The 17,264-nt window shown below is 32.2% G+C and overlaps 1 protein-coding gene across 5 annotated transcripts in view; it reads right to left on the reverse strand.

Moving 5' to 3' along the window:
* Scaf8 (SR-related CTD associated factor 8) overlaps positions 1-17,264 on the reverse strand; it is a 189,958-nt gene that overhangs the window by 122,846 nt on the left and 49,848 nt on the right. For all 5 annotated transcript variants that reach the window (XR_011707688.1, XR_011707689.1, XR_011707690.1 and 2 more), the window contains 7 exons: positions 16,858-16,988; positions 12,049-12,225; positions 10,982-11,061; positions 9,189-9,306; positions 3,352-3,483; positions 3,017-3,129; positions 1,356-1,549 (listed from right to left, as the gene is read on the reverse strand). Coding sequence is in view for 2 of the 5 variants with exons in the window: in XM_027939433.2 (XP_027795234.1) it covers positions 1,356-1,549; positions 3,017-3,129; positions 3,352-3,483; positions 9,189-9,306; positions 10,982-11,061; positions 12,049-12,225; positions 16,858-16,988 (945 nt within the window). In the remaining 3 variants the exon portion in view is untranslated. The remainder of the gene's footprint in view (positions 1-1,355; positions 1,550-3,016; positions 3,130-3,351; positions 3,484-9,188; positions 9,307-10,981; positions 11,062-12,048; positions 12,226-16,857; positions 16,989-17,264) is intronic.

Raw genomic sequence — 17,264 nt, forward strand, 5'->3', positions numbered from 1 at the left:
CATTGTACCCAACAAATATGCACAATCATTGGGTGTCAATTAAAAAATAATAAGTTTTAAAAAAAGAAAATAGATTCCACGGTCAACAGCTATGTAATGGTGACAGCAACAATGTAGGTGAGAACTAAATGAAAGAGACTCTAAATAGTAGCTCTACCTTCATACTGGTTAATGAGTAATTCTGAATGTTCTACTGGTAACCATGCAAGGAAGCATAGTAGCGATTTTGGATGTTATTCCTTTATCAGACAGCACTTAATAATTTTACATTTAGTCTCTCACCCAAAGGAACAAAGAGACACATACGAAGATAAAATATCAATATTAAATTAATACTACCTCCCATAACCAGATTCTCAGAAGACAGCCAAGACCTACTCGAACTGCCAAAACTTAATCAGAAGATGGGTGTTGCTGCCTTTAATTTTAGGCCTGCAATTTCATAATGCTCTAGTAGCACACATTATACCAAATATTTATCTATCCCTCATGCAGAAATAATTTGGAAACCTTCAGAAATTAGGTATCATGATTAATGTTTACTTCTTAGCAAATGATCATAACTTGCTACATTTTATATACCTCTGTGCCCATCTATAGTCTACTAGTTCACCTTAGAAGTGACAACCCAATAAGAATGCCCTTGCAGAATTTGGCAGTAATTCATTTTATTATGCTATACCTTAACAATCCTATTATATGAATGTCCCCTAGTCTGCTCCTAAAACAAACTCAACCATTACTAAATCTGTTCTAATTATACACAAAAGATTAACATATAAAGAGGGAAACAGCCTGTACAATAGGAATTCCTCATCTAGAATTAACCTGCAAGTTTATAATATGGTTTAAAAATTATAGCAAAGTAGGGCTATGCGCATGTCTCCATGCTAGAGTACTTGCCTAGCATGAGGAAGTCCCTGGGTTCAAGCCCTAGGTCTGCAAAATTAATAAGTAAATTTTACACACACATACAAAGTGTATACTTCATGTAATAATTACTTCTATAAAACTGGTGTTCACAGTTGGTTAGGATGCTGTAGATAAGAGAAATTGCATTATGCTATAGACATTAACCTGGTCTGCTTTATGTGTCATTAAAGTCATATTTCCTAACTTGCATTAAATTAAAAAAAAAATCCACTCTAAACACTCTTAGTATTTGAGTAGAATCTACTTTTCCTTTTTTTCTGTCACATTAAAAAAAAAAAAAAAACCCTAGGACATAATCATTCATTTACCTAACCCATTTTCAATTTTTTAGTCCAAAATATAGTTTGGTTTAGAGAACTTACAGGAGATAACTATTTTTTGAATGTATTGAAACCAAAGTTTTACAGAAGTATGTTACTTACCACTTAATGTTTTAGATCTAATTGGAGGTAATCCTTTTTTTTGTCGTTCCTTCTCCCTTTCTCTGGCTCTCCTTTCACTGGAGTATGAACGTGATGACTTCCTCTTCCTCTCTCTTGAGCGGGACCTTGATCGCTTTCGGTGTTTACGCTTGCGAGAACCAGATCTTGACCTGGACCTCCGTTTCCTTGGTGATCTACAAAAACATACAAAAAAAAAAAAACACATTTCTTTTTATTTTTAAGGACAATGTTGTCCTTCTTTAACACTGCTCAATTCTAAATGAGGGGGAAAATGTATATTCAGCTAACTCTTAAAATATTTAACATTATATCAAACACACATAGTGCTCAATTCTCAGAGAAAGGTAGGTTCACATTAACCACAAATATTTGTCTAGTGCTTCTGAGTCTTGGCGATTATTCACTATCAGGAGGAAGAAGAAGAATGAGATTTGAGAAAGGACTTCACTATAAAATGTAGGCCACTAAATAATTCAGTTTAATGTTGGTCAACTTCTAAAATTCATATAGTGCTTGATTGAAAGGTGATACTGAAATACTTTTTAAAATTTACTGTACAAATTTTCAAGAACATTCACATATAAAAATTAGGGTCTAAAAAATGTAAAAGAGTGGTTAAATTACTGGTTTGGTGGTGCATGCCTGTAATTTCAGAGATTCAGGGGAAGCTGATGCAGAAGAATTAAAAGTTCAAGGACAGCCTACATAACTCAGGAAGGTACTGTTTCAAAAAAATAAAAAGGGTTAGGGATGTAACTCAATGGTAGAATGCCCTGGGTTCAATCCCCGTCCTGGGGAAAAAAAAAAAAAAACTAAAAAAGTTAAAGCCTAGTGAGACCATAAATACAAACATTTCTTATAATGGCTTTACAAAATAATTTTTGGGGGCCGGAGTTGTGGCTCAGTGGTAGAGCACTCGCCTAGCTTCTGCAAGGAGGCCCTGAGTTTGATCCTCAGCACCATATATAAATAAAGGTATTGTGTGCAACTACAACTAAAAAATGAATAAACATTTAAAGTAATAATAATAATAATTTTTGAAGTTTTATTTTTCTGGTCATTTTTAATATCATAAAGTAAACTGAAATGTAAGAAACATGGCTTGATTTAATGGCTGTTGAGAGGCAATAATATCCTAAACTAGATGCCTTCCTAGTAGTATTATTAATTCAAATCAAGTATAACCCAAATACAGTCTCTTGATACAGCTATTATTATACAAATCACTCAAATCAATAGCACAAACATTCTCAATATAAAAATGGAACAAAGGTTTCTTCTTCTTCCTTTTTTTTTTTTTCAATAGGGGGTGAGGATTCTTGGGAATTGAACCTAGAGGCATTTTACTACTGAGCTACCTCCCTCAGTCCTGTCTAATTTGATAAGGTTTCTCTAAGTTGGTAAAAAGTTGCTGAGGGTGGCCTTAAACTTGTGATTCTCCTGTCTCAGACTCCTGAGTCACTGGGATTACAGGTGTGTACTAACATATACTCCCAGCCCGTTCTTGATTTTAAAACACATTTTATGATAACATTTCAAAAATCAGCCAAAAAAAAAAATCTTTTAATCTTGATGGAAAGAAAAAAAGCCAACATTTTAAAAAGTTCACACATAGTTACTGTTAAATAATATTATAGGACCTTGAACGAGATCTCGAATGAGTTCTTGATCTGGAACGAACAGCCACTTTCTTAGCTTCTTGTTCAAAGATTTCCTCTTCCACTCCATCTTGTCCTTCATCTATATCCATATCCTAGAAAGAAGAAGACAAATAAAAATCCCAGCTTAGATTTAGTTACATAATAACATTTGTGCCTTAAAAAAAATATTCATGATAATGACATTACTGCTTACTAGGCAAAACAGATGGACTGTGGCGCTTCAGAAAACTACATGAGGACCTTACCACTATACAACATTTTGTTTTCTTTAAATAAGTTTATAAACTACGACTAGATAAAGCATTTATTTTTACCTGTTGCTGTATATCTATAGAATCATCCAAATTTGTTTCAGGTTCAAGAAAATGTTGCTGACTACTCCCTTGTGATGGTGACGCTGAATGCTCTGATCCAAATGTCCCTTCTTGACTATCTTGAGGAGTTGCCTGTTGAGAGCACACAAATGTTGGGAGATAATTTAATTACAAATGCAAATTTGTACACAGCAGATATCACAATAAAATGTTTAAAAGTAGTCCAACACATAAAGAAATTTCATGTTAAATAATTTTTAAAGTTATCAATCTAAAATTGCACTTGTACATAAATACAAATTTACTTGAAATCAGGGAACATTAGAGAGGGTACTTCAGATATTTGAGTAAAATGTTCTTTGATTTTTAGTTATTTTGGTAATGTCCAAATGGCTATTAAAGCAGAAGTTCAGAAGTTCTCCTATAAATCACTAGGTGGTTGCAATTCTCACTAATAAAAGGCAAGAAACAGATTAGATATATCATTTAATTTTGTTTGAGTTGCATCACGTTACAATAATTTCCTGAGGTTCTTTTCAAAAAAAATAAATACATAAAGAATTCCAAACACATTCAAAGTAGAATAAATGTCAAAATGATCCTCAAAAAAGTAGTTTCCTAGGCCTTAGGGTGCACTGAATTTAAATCACCTTTGTACATATGCTTTTTCTAAACTAAGAAAACTCTTGAGAATTATTTATTTCAACCTCAATATGTCTTTTTAATGAAAGAGAACTTATCCTGGCAGTAATACGAAATCTATTTTTCTTTCATATTTTTCCTCTATGGGAATAAAGAACACAATAACACATAGTCGGTATTTTGGCCATAGTCAGCATTCTTCTTTAACAATATCATTAAGTATATACTAAAACTGATTATTTTATGTGTCCTTAAAAATTTTTCAAAGCAAGATCAGGACTTATGTGTGAATCGCACCAAACCAATTAGAATAGGAATTTATTTTCAAGGGCATTTTTAAAATATTATTCTTATAAGTACTAACAATCAAACTGAAAGAATAGAGCAAAAAGAGTAAAAACAAAAATCAAAGAACAGTTTCAAGTCCTTTAATTTATGACAGAACAGGCAACATTTTCAAGGTTAAGAAATAAAGCTTAAGTTTGAATAAAACAGATAGCAGTCTTCTATACCATGATATTGACCAAAGTTAGCAAGTTAGCAAGTGTTATCTTCCAGATGTGTTTTAAGCATACCCCTGGCTTAAGCCTTTAAAATGGTACAATAACAGCAGAATTTGTTAGTAACACAGCAGATATTTTCCAACTTCATCCTTTCACATTTAGTCGTAATTCAATACTCGTCTATTGTCATGTTATATTTTACTTCAGCACTCATCTTAAGCTCTACATCTATCTGTTCCCATTTGTAGTTCACCCTTAATTATTTATTTAACAGGTTAACCCTTGGTGTAATATCAAGATCCACTGCAACCAATTTTAGTTTTTGAGTTTCTTTTTTCAGCAGTTTTACCTATTTGAAAAGATTGTTATTCTTAAAATTTTTTCCTTTTTTAAAGAACTTACAAAGAAAAAAAAATTTATTATTTTTTTTAAAAACCAATGAAAATTTATTATGTTATTTTGCAATTATGCTTATTAAATAAATAAACAAAAGATATGTCATGGGTTTTTAGAGGTCTTATTTTCCTTTATTTTTAAACATTTGCTATTTTATTATTCCCAAGAATTACTTCATTATTACAAAAGATTATTCATCAGTTATTCAAAAAATAAAATAAAACCAACAGAGTTGTTGAAAAGGGTGATTTAATAGTGAAATAAATATCATTATTCAGTTTTAATACATGAACAAAAATACTGTACTATACTTCAAGAAAAGGATTAGACACCATCTCTATAGTCTGCTTTTATCTTTCCCTGAACAGTTGAAAATTCAATTTATAAATTTTGGCCCTTAATAGCAAAGGGAACAAAACAGGGAAATATACTTCACATTCATTAGACAAATATGAATGCAAACAAGATTCCAAAACTGAGGGTGAAATTTAACAGAAAACCATAATAAGCAGCAGGTCGTGAATTTTCCATTGACCTTATCACCAAGAACTGGTACAAGAAAAATCTCTCTCTCTAAGGGCAAAAGGGAAATATGAAAAAAAAGGAAAAATTCTCAACCATTTCAACAGAAAGAATTTTTATCTTGCAGTATTTTCCAACAAGAACCTGCAATGTTCCATTTTATTTAAAGGATATAAAATATTTGAATTTGACACCAAAAAAAGCTTTGCAACATCGAAATTATATTAAAATTCCTACTACAGCTCCCCTTCTCTCTGTAGTCTCACTTCCATAATTATTTATAATATGACTTAAAAGATAAGAAAAAGAGACCTTCACTGGCCCAAAGTGGCAAATGACTTTTCTGGTTTACATCCTATTTATACATGTCTACTTTCTTCTGAATATCTTCATACAAAAGAGCAATGAAAATACTGGGGTGGAGTGGTATAGGTGGGGAGAATAAGGTTAACAGCAGCTAGCAGACACTTCTTTCAAGGTTGGCCCTAACACTGTAATATGTCACATTTTAATCAGTTATAAAATTCTTCTCTCTCTCTCTCTTTTTTAATGTAGAAGTAATAATAAAGACTCAAAGACTTTACTGAAATACACATATGCTATACCTATGGCATCAACCTGGATTTATGAATCAAATAACACTATAATTTCAGTATTTGAAAATGAAATTTATCTGAGATTGTAGACAGCAATTCATATATAACAACTCAGGACTCTTTACATTACTCATGACATTTCATCGTTTTCAATTCTACTCTTTCTATTGTACTATATAAAAATTTTTCTGAAAAAAGTTACATATTTCTGATATCTTAATAAGAGTGCTTCATCAGTAGGCTAGGTCTTAATCTTTTTTTTAAATTATTATTTATTTTAGTTGTAGACGGACATAATACCTTTGTTTATTTTTATGTGGTGCCAGGCCTCACACATGCTAGGCATACACTCTACCACTGAGCCACAAACCCCAGCCCCTTCCTTAATCTTATTATTAACTTATTATTGATTATTAATTAACTTATTATTAATCATTAATCTTATTATTAACTTCCTTAATCTTACTATTAACTTCTTTGAAAATATTCTCATTGGATTTCATTTTGAGTTATAGCTCTTGTGACCTTTTAACTATCCTAATAAACAATTAGAAAAATCATAAACTAACTTATTTAACATAAATCACTCCTCTTCTGACATAATACCTAATCCCTTCACAATTCTCACCATTTTTCTCCAAAAAAGTGTCCAGTTTTTCAATTTTGAAAAACATTTTAACTTTACTGGAAAATAACAATCAACATACACCACAGGTGTGATTAAGAACTGCAATGAGCAGGACAGCACTATCAATCCTATTACACCTTTAACTAAGACCCTATAACTTACACAGTCATGTTGAGCTTACTGGTAAATGAAAATGCTTACCTTTTTTTGCTTATCTTACTTCAAATTAAGTACACTAAGGAAAAAAAATTTGGTAGATGCAATCACAACCTATTAAATTGAACTGATATGCAGTTAACTTGCTTTCCTACTCTAAACCTGTCTGTTTCACAATCACTGTCCATGAGAAAAGTTTCTTTTTTTTCCTTCACCTCCCCTTTTCTTCATTGGATTCATTTCAAACGATGAAGCTTTTAAGAACTTCCATTCTATACAAAGGAAGGTGTTTAAGTGGTGAAACTCTGGAATTAATATACAGAATTAGTAACTAAGTCTAGAATTCTCTTTTTGGTAGGTGAGATTCTTAGGACAGACTGGCGCTCTTTCAAATTTTTAGTTTATTTTCACTTTAGTTTATTTCTAAAGTATTACCCTTGACTTTACTGCTTCTGCTAAACCTTCTGAAATGAAACTAAGGCAATTCAAAAAGTGTCATATTTACAGCTGAACAGACGTGCTGCTAGATAAACTCTTCTGTCACTACCACATGCTACCTCTGCATCAATTCTGTGATTTTGTATCACATCACTGACAACCAATTTCTTTTGAGTTTCATTCTGTTTTTCTTTAAATATACTGCCCTTATTCTGACCACTTCTATCAGAATTAGTTCCTCAAAACAAGATATAAAATTCCATTCTTATAATTCTATGCATGAGTTCCATGAATATCCATTTTATATTTATTACCTGCATTAAAAGGACAAGCGCAGGCACCATCTATATCTAAAGTTTGCTATACCTGCCACCTAAAATACCCATTCCTGTCTGAATAAACAACCAGTGTAACTGCACATCATGCACAACAACAAAAATGGGAAGTTATACTCCATATATGTATAATATATCAAAATGCATTCTACTGTCATGTATATCTAAAAAGAGCAAAAAAAATTTTTTAATGAATGAATGGATTAGTTTAGCAAAGTTTGTTTAAAAATTGCAATGACAGTGTTGCAAATTTTCTTCAAAAAGAATGAAGGAGTGACTGAGGTCCTCATACTTTTGCTATGAAACATATATGATTTAGACATTTTAACAATGGAACCAATTCTGTATTTTTGGATAAGTCAACAGATAATTTCACTTGAACTAACTTTAAATTTTTAGAATACATCTTGTATATACTCATTGTAGAATTCTTCTTAAAAATGCATATTAAAAACAAAAGGCATTTGTAACCTCAAAAATTTTTTTTAAAAAAAGTACCCATTTTCTATTCCATAGTGCCAAGACCCTTTACTTTAACCTCTATTTAAAAAACTACAGAATTCTGCGATGTGCTTACACAAATGTATATGCTCCACCAGAGAAGAGGTTACTTGAAGCCAGAACTCAGAAAACCATTTTCCTGTCCAACTTTGTATACATGGCTTTCCTAAAAATGTACTAAGAATGTACTGCTCTTACTTTAAAAATTTTTGTAGTATTGTGCTAAATTCATTAATCCCTAGTTTTTTATTATAAGGGAAACAGGGGGCCTTCCTAACACTCCTAAACAGTTGGTACCTATAAATATTTCTCATATATAGCAGAGATATGCTTTGTAAATGAGTTTAATCTTAGCTCTGCAACTTGACATATTTTATCAATTCTAACGTGTAATATTTTTTCATGTTTTATTATCCCTCAAATTAGTAAGATTCTTACACCTCAAAAGGATGTTAGGCTGTAGTTAGAAGTATTTTGAAAATCTCAGTTACATATAAATAATGTTGTGTCTTAAGACTGATCATATATAATATTGGCTTTGTACTTTTGCATTAGATATTTAATTTCACCAAACTTCAACTTCTTCTGCAGTAAAATAAGAGTCACAGTGTCTACCTAATGAGGATTAAATGTAATTATGCCTATATTTTTCCTACTACATTGCTGATAATGCTCCTAAAACAGGGTACCAGCAATAAAAATTTTAGGATTAAAGAAGGCAATCCATTTTGTCGTCATTATCAGCACCGGTAACACAATCATCATTGGCTTGTTAAACGGAACAGAATTTACATCAAGTTTTAAGTGGCAATTCTGAAACTGCACCTCTTTGTGGTACACTGGTATTAATTTCTACAATATAGATTCATTAAGTTGCCAGAATACATTCTGATTACAGAAAGAAAACAAACTATGTCTTGAAAAGACTGATCTTCCTAGTGATAAACATTCAAAGAAAAATTACCATATCTATGAAAGGAAATAAAGTGGTAAAAATAAGAGATGAGAAAACACTCTATTAATACCCAAATCAAACAAAAACCAATCATCCTATAAATAATGCTAATCTACATAATACGAACAGCAATAACTCCTAAGACCACAAGATGGGGTTATGAACCTTTTGAGGCTGTTGCTGTTCCAGGAGCTGCTGTCTGAGATGTTCAAGGTTTTGTTGTTGTAGTTGTTCTGCTATCTGATGAAAAATGGAATTGTTCACAGATTCTGAAACATGAGAACTAAAAGGAAAGTAGAAATATATTTTAAAATCCACTAAAGATAATATAATTACTATTTTTTCAAAGGAAACAAAAGCCAACTCAAGAAATCATATTCTATTATAATGTTTGCTTCTAAAATATTAACACAAAAAAGAGAATACCCCAGAATATTAATATGAAGATAAATAAATTCAATAGTATTTTAATGGGTCTGTAACATTTCAGAGATGCTCGGTTGAAGATTTCAGGCTATTAAATACATATACATTAGTGATTTTACAATAAATCTCAATAAAACACTTTAATAAACAATTTAATTTATTTAAACAATGTCATTTCAACTTCTTCTCTAACTATGAGATAGTGTGGAACATGCTACATCAATCAGTATGTGTAAAACTTAGAATTATAATTGACCATATAAAATTTATATACTTAGAAATGCATACCTGTTATTTATTAGGTATGTTGACACAAATGGTATTTAGACAAGAGAAAACAATTTCAACTATGCTCTGGGAAATGCACACTTGGAAGAACCTGGAATTCTGGGTTCCATAAGGTAAGAAATGAACTAAAAATTCCCCCCAAGGGCTAGCAGGATTTTGAGAACTTTTGAAACCATTGTGGGGGTTGAGGGGTGGGCCACCTTCACCTGGAGCAAATAAACCTAACAAGAAGAACAACAGCTACCTTCAAATACTGAAAGACTAAATCTCAAAATACAATGGAGCAAATTTGTCTCCACGCTTTAAAAAGCAAATCCTGAATCAGTGTGGAAAATAAACGGAATTTAGTTCAAGAAAAGAACATGTAATAACATGTTAAATTAAATGTTAATTTAATTAAATTCTCATTTCTGAAAGGCATAAACACTGGATATTTAAACTATCAGGACTGTTAAGGATATTCTTATATTTCTCTTAGGACACTGATTTACATGATGGGGATTGAAACCAAGGGTGCTCTACCACTAAGCTACATCCTTAGCTCTTTTTAGTTTTTATTTTGAGGCAGAGTTTCCTAAGTTGCCCAGGATGGCCTTAAACTTTAACTTCTCCTGCCTAAGCCTCCTAAGCAGCTAGGATTATAGGCATGTGCCATCACATCAAGCAATCTACATAATTTCAAATGTTCCTTCAATTTTTATAATTTATAATCAAAACTGTTAATTTTCTCAACGACCCATAACATCAATTCTTATTTCTGATTAGTCTGATGCACTTCCTAGAAGCAGATTTGGCAGTAGAAGAAAGCGTCTGTCCTTGTATTGAAAATATTCTTAAATTTAAGTTAAATTAAACAAATAGATGTAAAAACATCACAATTAGCTTTACTCTTTTATTTATCTTTATTTATTTATTTTTATGTGATGCTAAGGATCGAATCCAGTGCCTTACACATGCTAGGCAAGCACTCTACCACTGATCCACAACCCCAGCCCATAGTTTTACTCTTATTTATCATTTTTCCTATTAAAAAAATTTTGACATAGTACAACTATTTGCAAAACTTGAAAAAGAGTACAAATAATCCAGGGAGACAACAAAACAGCAATTCTGCCACCTTTCTGTATGTAAGAATTTAATAGCCTGACATAACAATCCTAATTGAGTCAAAGTATACTTAGTAGACGGTAACATCCTACCCAATATTTACAAAAGTCACAGAAAAAGAAAAATATAATTCTTACAGTTGAGGTGTTGGAATTTCCTTTTTGGGTTCTTCACTATGCTCAGAATCGTCCCCAAAATCAAACCTATCCATCAACTTCTGGTGGGAGGGGAGCATGACAGGGAAAAAGAGACAAATTAAAGTGTTTTACATAAATATTTAAATGTTACTTATATCCCATTAGTTTATCTCTTCATTTAATATGTTTTATGTCATTGTATACTATACTCTTTCTAGAGTGTGAGCACCATGACATACATAGTAAGTAGTCCTCTTTATTCTGCCAGTTTCAGTTATCCAGTCAACAGCAGCCTATTGTCTTGGTTTGTTCATGAGAGCATAGTCACATAATTTTCATTATGTTAATGATGTGCCTAATGTATACAATGTTATTAATGTTAATTAAGCAGACGTTAATTACTATGCCTAATTTATAAATTAAATTTCATTGCAAGTATGCACATACAGGAAGAATGTCCTGTGCATGTATGTGCGTGCGTGTGTGTGAGTGTGTGTGTGTACAATTTGGTACTATCCACAGTTTTAGGTACCCAGCAGAGGTCCTGGAATGTATTCCAGAGGACTAGGGAGATCTACTGTATTGTCTTAAATAACAAAACAAATTATAAAATAGACAATATAATCACTGACACTAATCTTACATAAGACTAAGGATTAAAATAATGAAGTGGTCTGCCATGTCATTACAGCTTGGTAACACCTAGAAGCATAAACAATGAATCTATCCCTTGATAGAACATGAAGATCCTCATCTTCATATGTTCTGTCACCTTCTGAATATTCAACTTAAAGGCTTTTTATGTGGGCAAGCTATTTAGATTAAGTAAGACTTGGAAGCTGCTGCCTCAATGGAAAATACACTGCCCATTTATCTTTAGTTTAAAAAAAGTATTTTAAACATCTGAAGAGGAATTTTTAAAGTCTAAATCTTTTTTAAATTTAATATATTTTCTACAGTACAGTGTATATCGACAGAATATGATAAAACACAATTTATAGAATCCACATGACACTTCACACAATTTAACACTGCCTATTGAATGCATCCAATATTTTAATGACTACCTTGTTGAAAGGGACTCCCTGATCCAAGGGAGTGAGCGTGTTGGCTGCTGCAGCTGCAGCTGTAAGCTGTGCTGTGAGAGCCTGCAATTGAACCACAAGACCAGCATCCAGGGCCTGGAGGATGGAAGGCTGCGGTTTCTGTTGCTGTATCTGTAAGGTTTGTATTAACTGTTGAAGCTAGAGGAAAAATAATTATTATAAAACAGTTGTTGGAATTTACTCATAAGAGTGCCCACGTAAAACTTTTAGTTAATAAATTTAATCATTCTACAATCTTAGGCAATCAAAAAAAGTCTTTCCTAGTATGCATATACAACACAGTCCTTAGTAAGTCTGTCTTCTAGGAAGTCAGGAAATTTTAAATAAAATAAAGCACTTATACCATAACAACCAGAAAAGGGACTCCTGACAAGATAAATAATACTTTTCACTATGCTTCTCACCCCTTCTTCAATTAACTCCATGAAGGGATAAGCACTGACAACAGCAGAGCTTTTGTTATCATTCAGACATATCATCTAAGAACATATCCTAAAAGGAGAGTAATTAAGAAATTTATTCTTACAGCCAACTTTGAGACTAAAAAACAAGTTATTAACAATGAAGAGTGTCAAGTACAGTAAAAAGAAACCCACTTCCCACTATTTACTCACCTTTGCTAAAAAACCTGTAAGATCCATAAATAAGAAATCCCGACATTCATCACAGAAATAATACATAATTGAGTTCTAAATCTGTAATAGGCACATTGGTGCAGTTGGAGAGGAAGAGTAACTTCTACCACATGGTAGAACTATGATTAACAATTAATTATTTTAAATAGCCATTAGAGATTTTTAACATTCCCAACAAAAAGAAATTTAAAAAAGGACTGAGATAATAGATATGTCAATTACCCTGAACTGATCATTACACATTATATACATACATATATACACATACATAACCTGTAAGTATGCAAAATTACTACGTGTCAATTAAAAATGAAAATCATTTTGAAAAAGCCCTAAACCTGAAGTATATATGAAAATTATCAATTTATATTTGAAAAAGAGAACAGCAAACTGATTGTAAAGACATCTGTATTCCCTTAAGTTCAACTTTTAGTATGAGAAAGTACAAATAACATGCAAGATGACAGTAAATAAAATCATTCATGTCTATTCTAAAATAGCAACATTAGGGTACAAACTAGAACCATTTAACCACCAAGCATCTTCTTTAAAATTACTATTGGGACAAAAAAGAAAATGCAACACTACATGAGAGTTAACTAACTGCACCCCAGAAGCTACAGAATGACTAAGACCAATAAATACATACAAGATATAAATTCTCCACATTACTGTGGTGAAGAAAGTAAGGAAAAGGACAACGAGAATAGAAAGGAAAATTTAAAAATACCATATTTATCCTTTATACATTTTAACTATTCCTTTTGACATCGCCATTTTTCCCAGCCACACTGTTATTCTTTTAGTCACCCAAATTCAAAATTACCTCAGCATTTTTTTCCTCTATTGCCATCACTGTTGTGTCAATATCTTCATTACCTGTGTGTAATTAACCCTCCTTGTACTATTTTCTTTGGAAAGCAATAAAAATAACTCTATATTTCTGGAAAATTTATATAAAAAAATATTTACTTGGTAGCATCTTTTAAAATGAGAACATGTTTTATAAACTATTGTACAGGGATTACCACAAAATAATTTTATCATTTCAGCTAATACTGGTCCATAATCAGTTTCCCAAATGTCTCAAAAATGTAGAAACTCTTGTGTGCATGTATCAATATGTAATAATGAATCCCACCATTATGTATAATTATAATGCACCAATAAAAAATATTTTTTAAAATATGCAGAAACTGGGCAGGGGTTGTAGATCAGTGGTGGAGCAGTTGCCTAGCACATGTGAGGCACTGGGTTCAATTCCTCCAGACCACATTAAAAAAGGCACTGTGTCTGTCTACAATTTAAAAAATGCAGAAACTGTATCCAGTCTAAGACTACTCATTGAGTTGATTTTTATACTTTTAAAAAGACTGGACAGGCCTCACATTTTTGAGCTTATCTTTTCAGAGAATTCACAATCTTAATATTTTCCCCATAGTCATTACCTCTCTTTCAATATCACTACTACTAAAAGGAAGATATTCCCTATCTCTAGACTTCTCTCCATCTTATTTAAGATACTAATCAGATCATTTGGCTTCAGTATACAGATCTATCCATTGCCCATTCAGTAAATGAATTGTCATTTCTCAATTTGCTTTCTATGGTTTTCAAAAACAACTCTGTTATACCTCTGTCATTAATTCCACAAAAATATACTGAATACCTACTATCATCTAGACATAGTGGAAAAAAAACAATAGACAAAAATCCTAGGCCTATACAACATACATAGTACAGTAGGAAGAGATGAAGTAACATCATCATCCAAAAAAATAAATGAGTTATATAATATCATATAAGGTAGTAAATGCTAAGGAAGGAAATAAAGGTGAGAGTCAAAGTAAAAAAGATGAAAAGTCCAGTTTATGATATTAAACACCAGTCACTGAAGGTCTTATTACGATGACATTTAAACAACTTGCGGGAGAATGAAACCATATGAATATACGAGGAAAGACAGTTTTCAGTATAGGAATCACCAAGTACAAATATCTTGAGGCAGGATTATAAGTAGTATAGGTAAGGAATGGCAGAAAGGCAGGTGTGGCTAGAGTGGAACAAATCAGAGGGAAAAAGAAGTAATGAAAGAAACAAATGATAACACTAAGGAGGGGTCAATATAAACAAAACACTTATCTCTAATTTAGAGAAAATGATGGACTGGTGATGAAAATAGAAGGAAACAAGAAATCAAGTTGAGAACATAAAAAGGTTAGTGAAGTGACTGTTACAGCTTTTACTGAGTCAAACAGGGAGCTACTGAGCTCCCGAGAAAGACTGTAGTGGAGCAAGGGTGAAAGCCCCATAAGAGGCAGCTGCAACAAAACAGATAATAATGTAGCTCAAGACTAGTAATGAGGTAGTGAGAGTCAATGGATTCAGAATATAAGTAGACGATTTCTTTCTTTCTAGGGCCTCACACATGCTAGGCAAGCTCTCTAACACTGAATTATATGCCCAGTTATATAAGACTTAAGACATCAGATATGATGAATGAAAGAAATGAATCAAGAATAAGTCACTTTGAATCTGATGGGCTCCATGTTTTTGAGCTCAAGAAAAAGAAGCATTTCTGAATTGATCTCTCAATGCAAAAAATAAAGCAAGAAACTGGAAGGATACTTATCTCCAACTAATATGAGAAATATGCAGGTGGAGAAGGTTTTGTTTGAAAGACTGAGAATCCATCTTTTACTCAGTAGTCTCTCTGTTTACATAACTCAACCTCCGCATCTGTTTCTTACCTACACTTTAAAAACAAACTGTCATTTGTACAAAAGAACTTTCCCTGAAACAATTATTTAAGCCAAGGCGTTATCTCTAATTTTGAATTTCCAAAGTTTTTTATTTTTCTCAGGATTGTTATTCATTTTCCATTTTAATTATATTCATGCATTCCAATTATCTATTAGACTTTAGGCTTCAAGAGGCCAAAGAATATGTCTTGTTTATCTTGAATACCCTACTGCAAAGCCCAGTAACTCAAACACTGTGAGTGCTATCACTGCATCTAGATAGTGCAGTAAGAAAAATATACAGGACATAGGAACTTCAAGCAAAGATACAGAATTACCATTAGTTGCAAATAATATGATTTAACTGGAAAATGAAATAAATTGAAAATAGAAATTAGACTGACACTAGAAACAAAAATCCAATCTACTCAAATATATTTACAGAAACCTACAAACTATGAAGAAACTACATTTAATAAGTTACAAAACCTAAGATATGAACAATAAAGTATAAATAACTAAATATTGTAAAGATATCTCTCCCACACACACACCTCAAATCAATGGATAAACATAGCATGATTCTCCTCTACTCCTAACAGTAGAGCCACAATACAACACACTATTTCCCATCTTCAAGATGTTGACACATGCAATTCTCTCTGCTTCCTATCATCCCATCCTGCTAGGACTATTCTCAAAAGTCTCAATTCAAATACCAGTTCCTCAAAGCACATCTTCTGTGGCATCCTTTCTCTAGTTTTCACCCCTAGCCCAACTTGGTAACTATATCCACTTAACCTTTTCTAAGACAATTATGACTACCTAAAGTAATTTTGTCATTTTTTTTATTGTCTGTCTCCCCTAAGACACCTATCCCTAAGATAAAAGAGCACCCCATCCATTTTGCAACTGGGGTTGCAATAGCACCTAATAATGTTTGGCATAAACTAGTGCTAAAAATTAGGATTCTGCCAAACAATTTTTTAATAAAATATTTATTTATTTAGAGTGGGGTACTGGGTATTGAACTCAAGGTTGCTTTACCACTAAGTTACATCCCCAGACCCTTTTATCTTTTTAATTTGAGACAAAGTCTCAATAAGTTGACAAGCCTGGCCTCAAACGTGCAATCCCTCCTGCCTCGGCCTCCCAGGTCACTGAAATTAAAGGCATGTTTCACCATTCCTGGCATAAAAATTTTTAATGACATGAGAGTAACTGTGATGAATTACTAAATGAAAAGTGGAAGCTATATATAGAGTAACTTATATAGTGATTCTATTTTCAGAAAACTAAAAAAATACTTATCTCTAGGTGGTATATTATAAAACAGTACATTAGGAAAATAATGAATTATACATCGTTCTCAACATAAGAAAAAACCTGCTCACCTGTTGGCCTTGAGGACTTTGTAAGATCTGAGCAACCGCAGCAAGTGTATCTGTATTTGTTATCTGAGATACCCATGGATCAGGAAGGCCTTGGACCACATTAGCTGGAGTAACAGGTGTCACAGGTGTTCCTTTTTAAAAAGACATCACACAGCCCACCAAATACAGAAGTAAATAAATACGACTTGAAAAAGTTGAGGAATTTGTTCTATTACTTTTATAAAACATAGACAAATGTATATCAATATTTTTATTTTATTGTCAGCATTTAGAAAAACCATTTTAAAATCCTTCATGTAAAAAAAACAACCAAAGGGATTGTTTATACTTCTCCTCAGTGAACTAAGATAGTACTTTAATAAAGTGTACGTAGCATCATTAAAAACTGAGCTAAGAGTTTAACGAAG

The sequence above is a fragment of the Marmota flaviventris genome, chromosome 6 (assembly GCF_047511675.1).
Source record: "Marmota flaviventris isolate mMarFla1 chromosome 6, mMarFla1.hap1, whole genome shotgun sequence".
NCBI classification, from domain to species: Eukaryota; Metazoa; Chordata; class Mammalia; order Rodentia; family Sciuridae; genus Marmota; species Marmota flaviventris.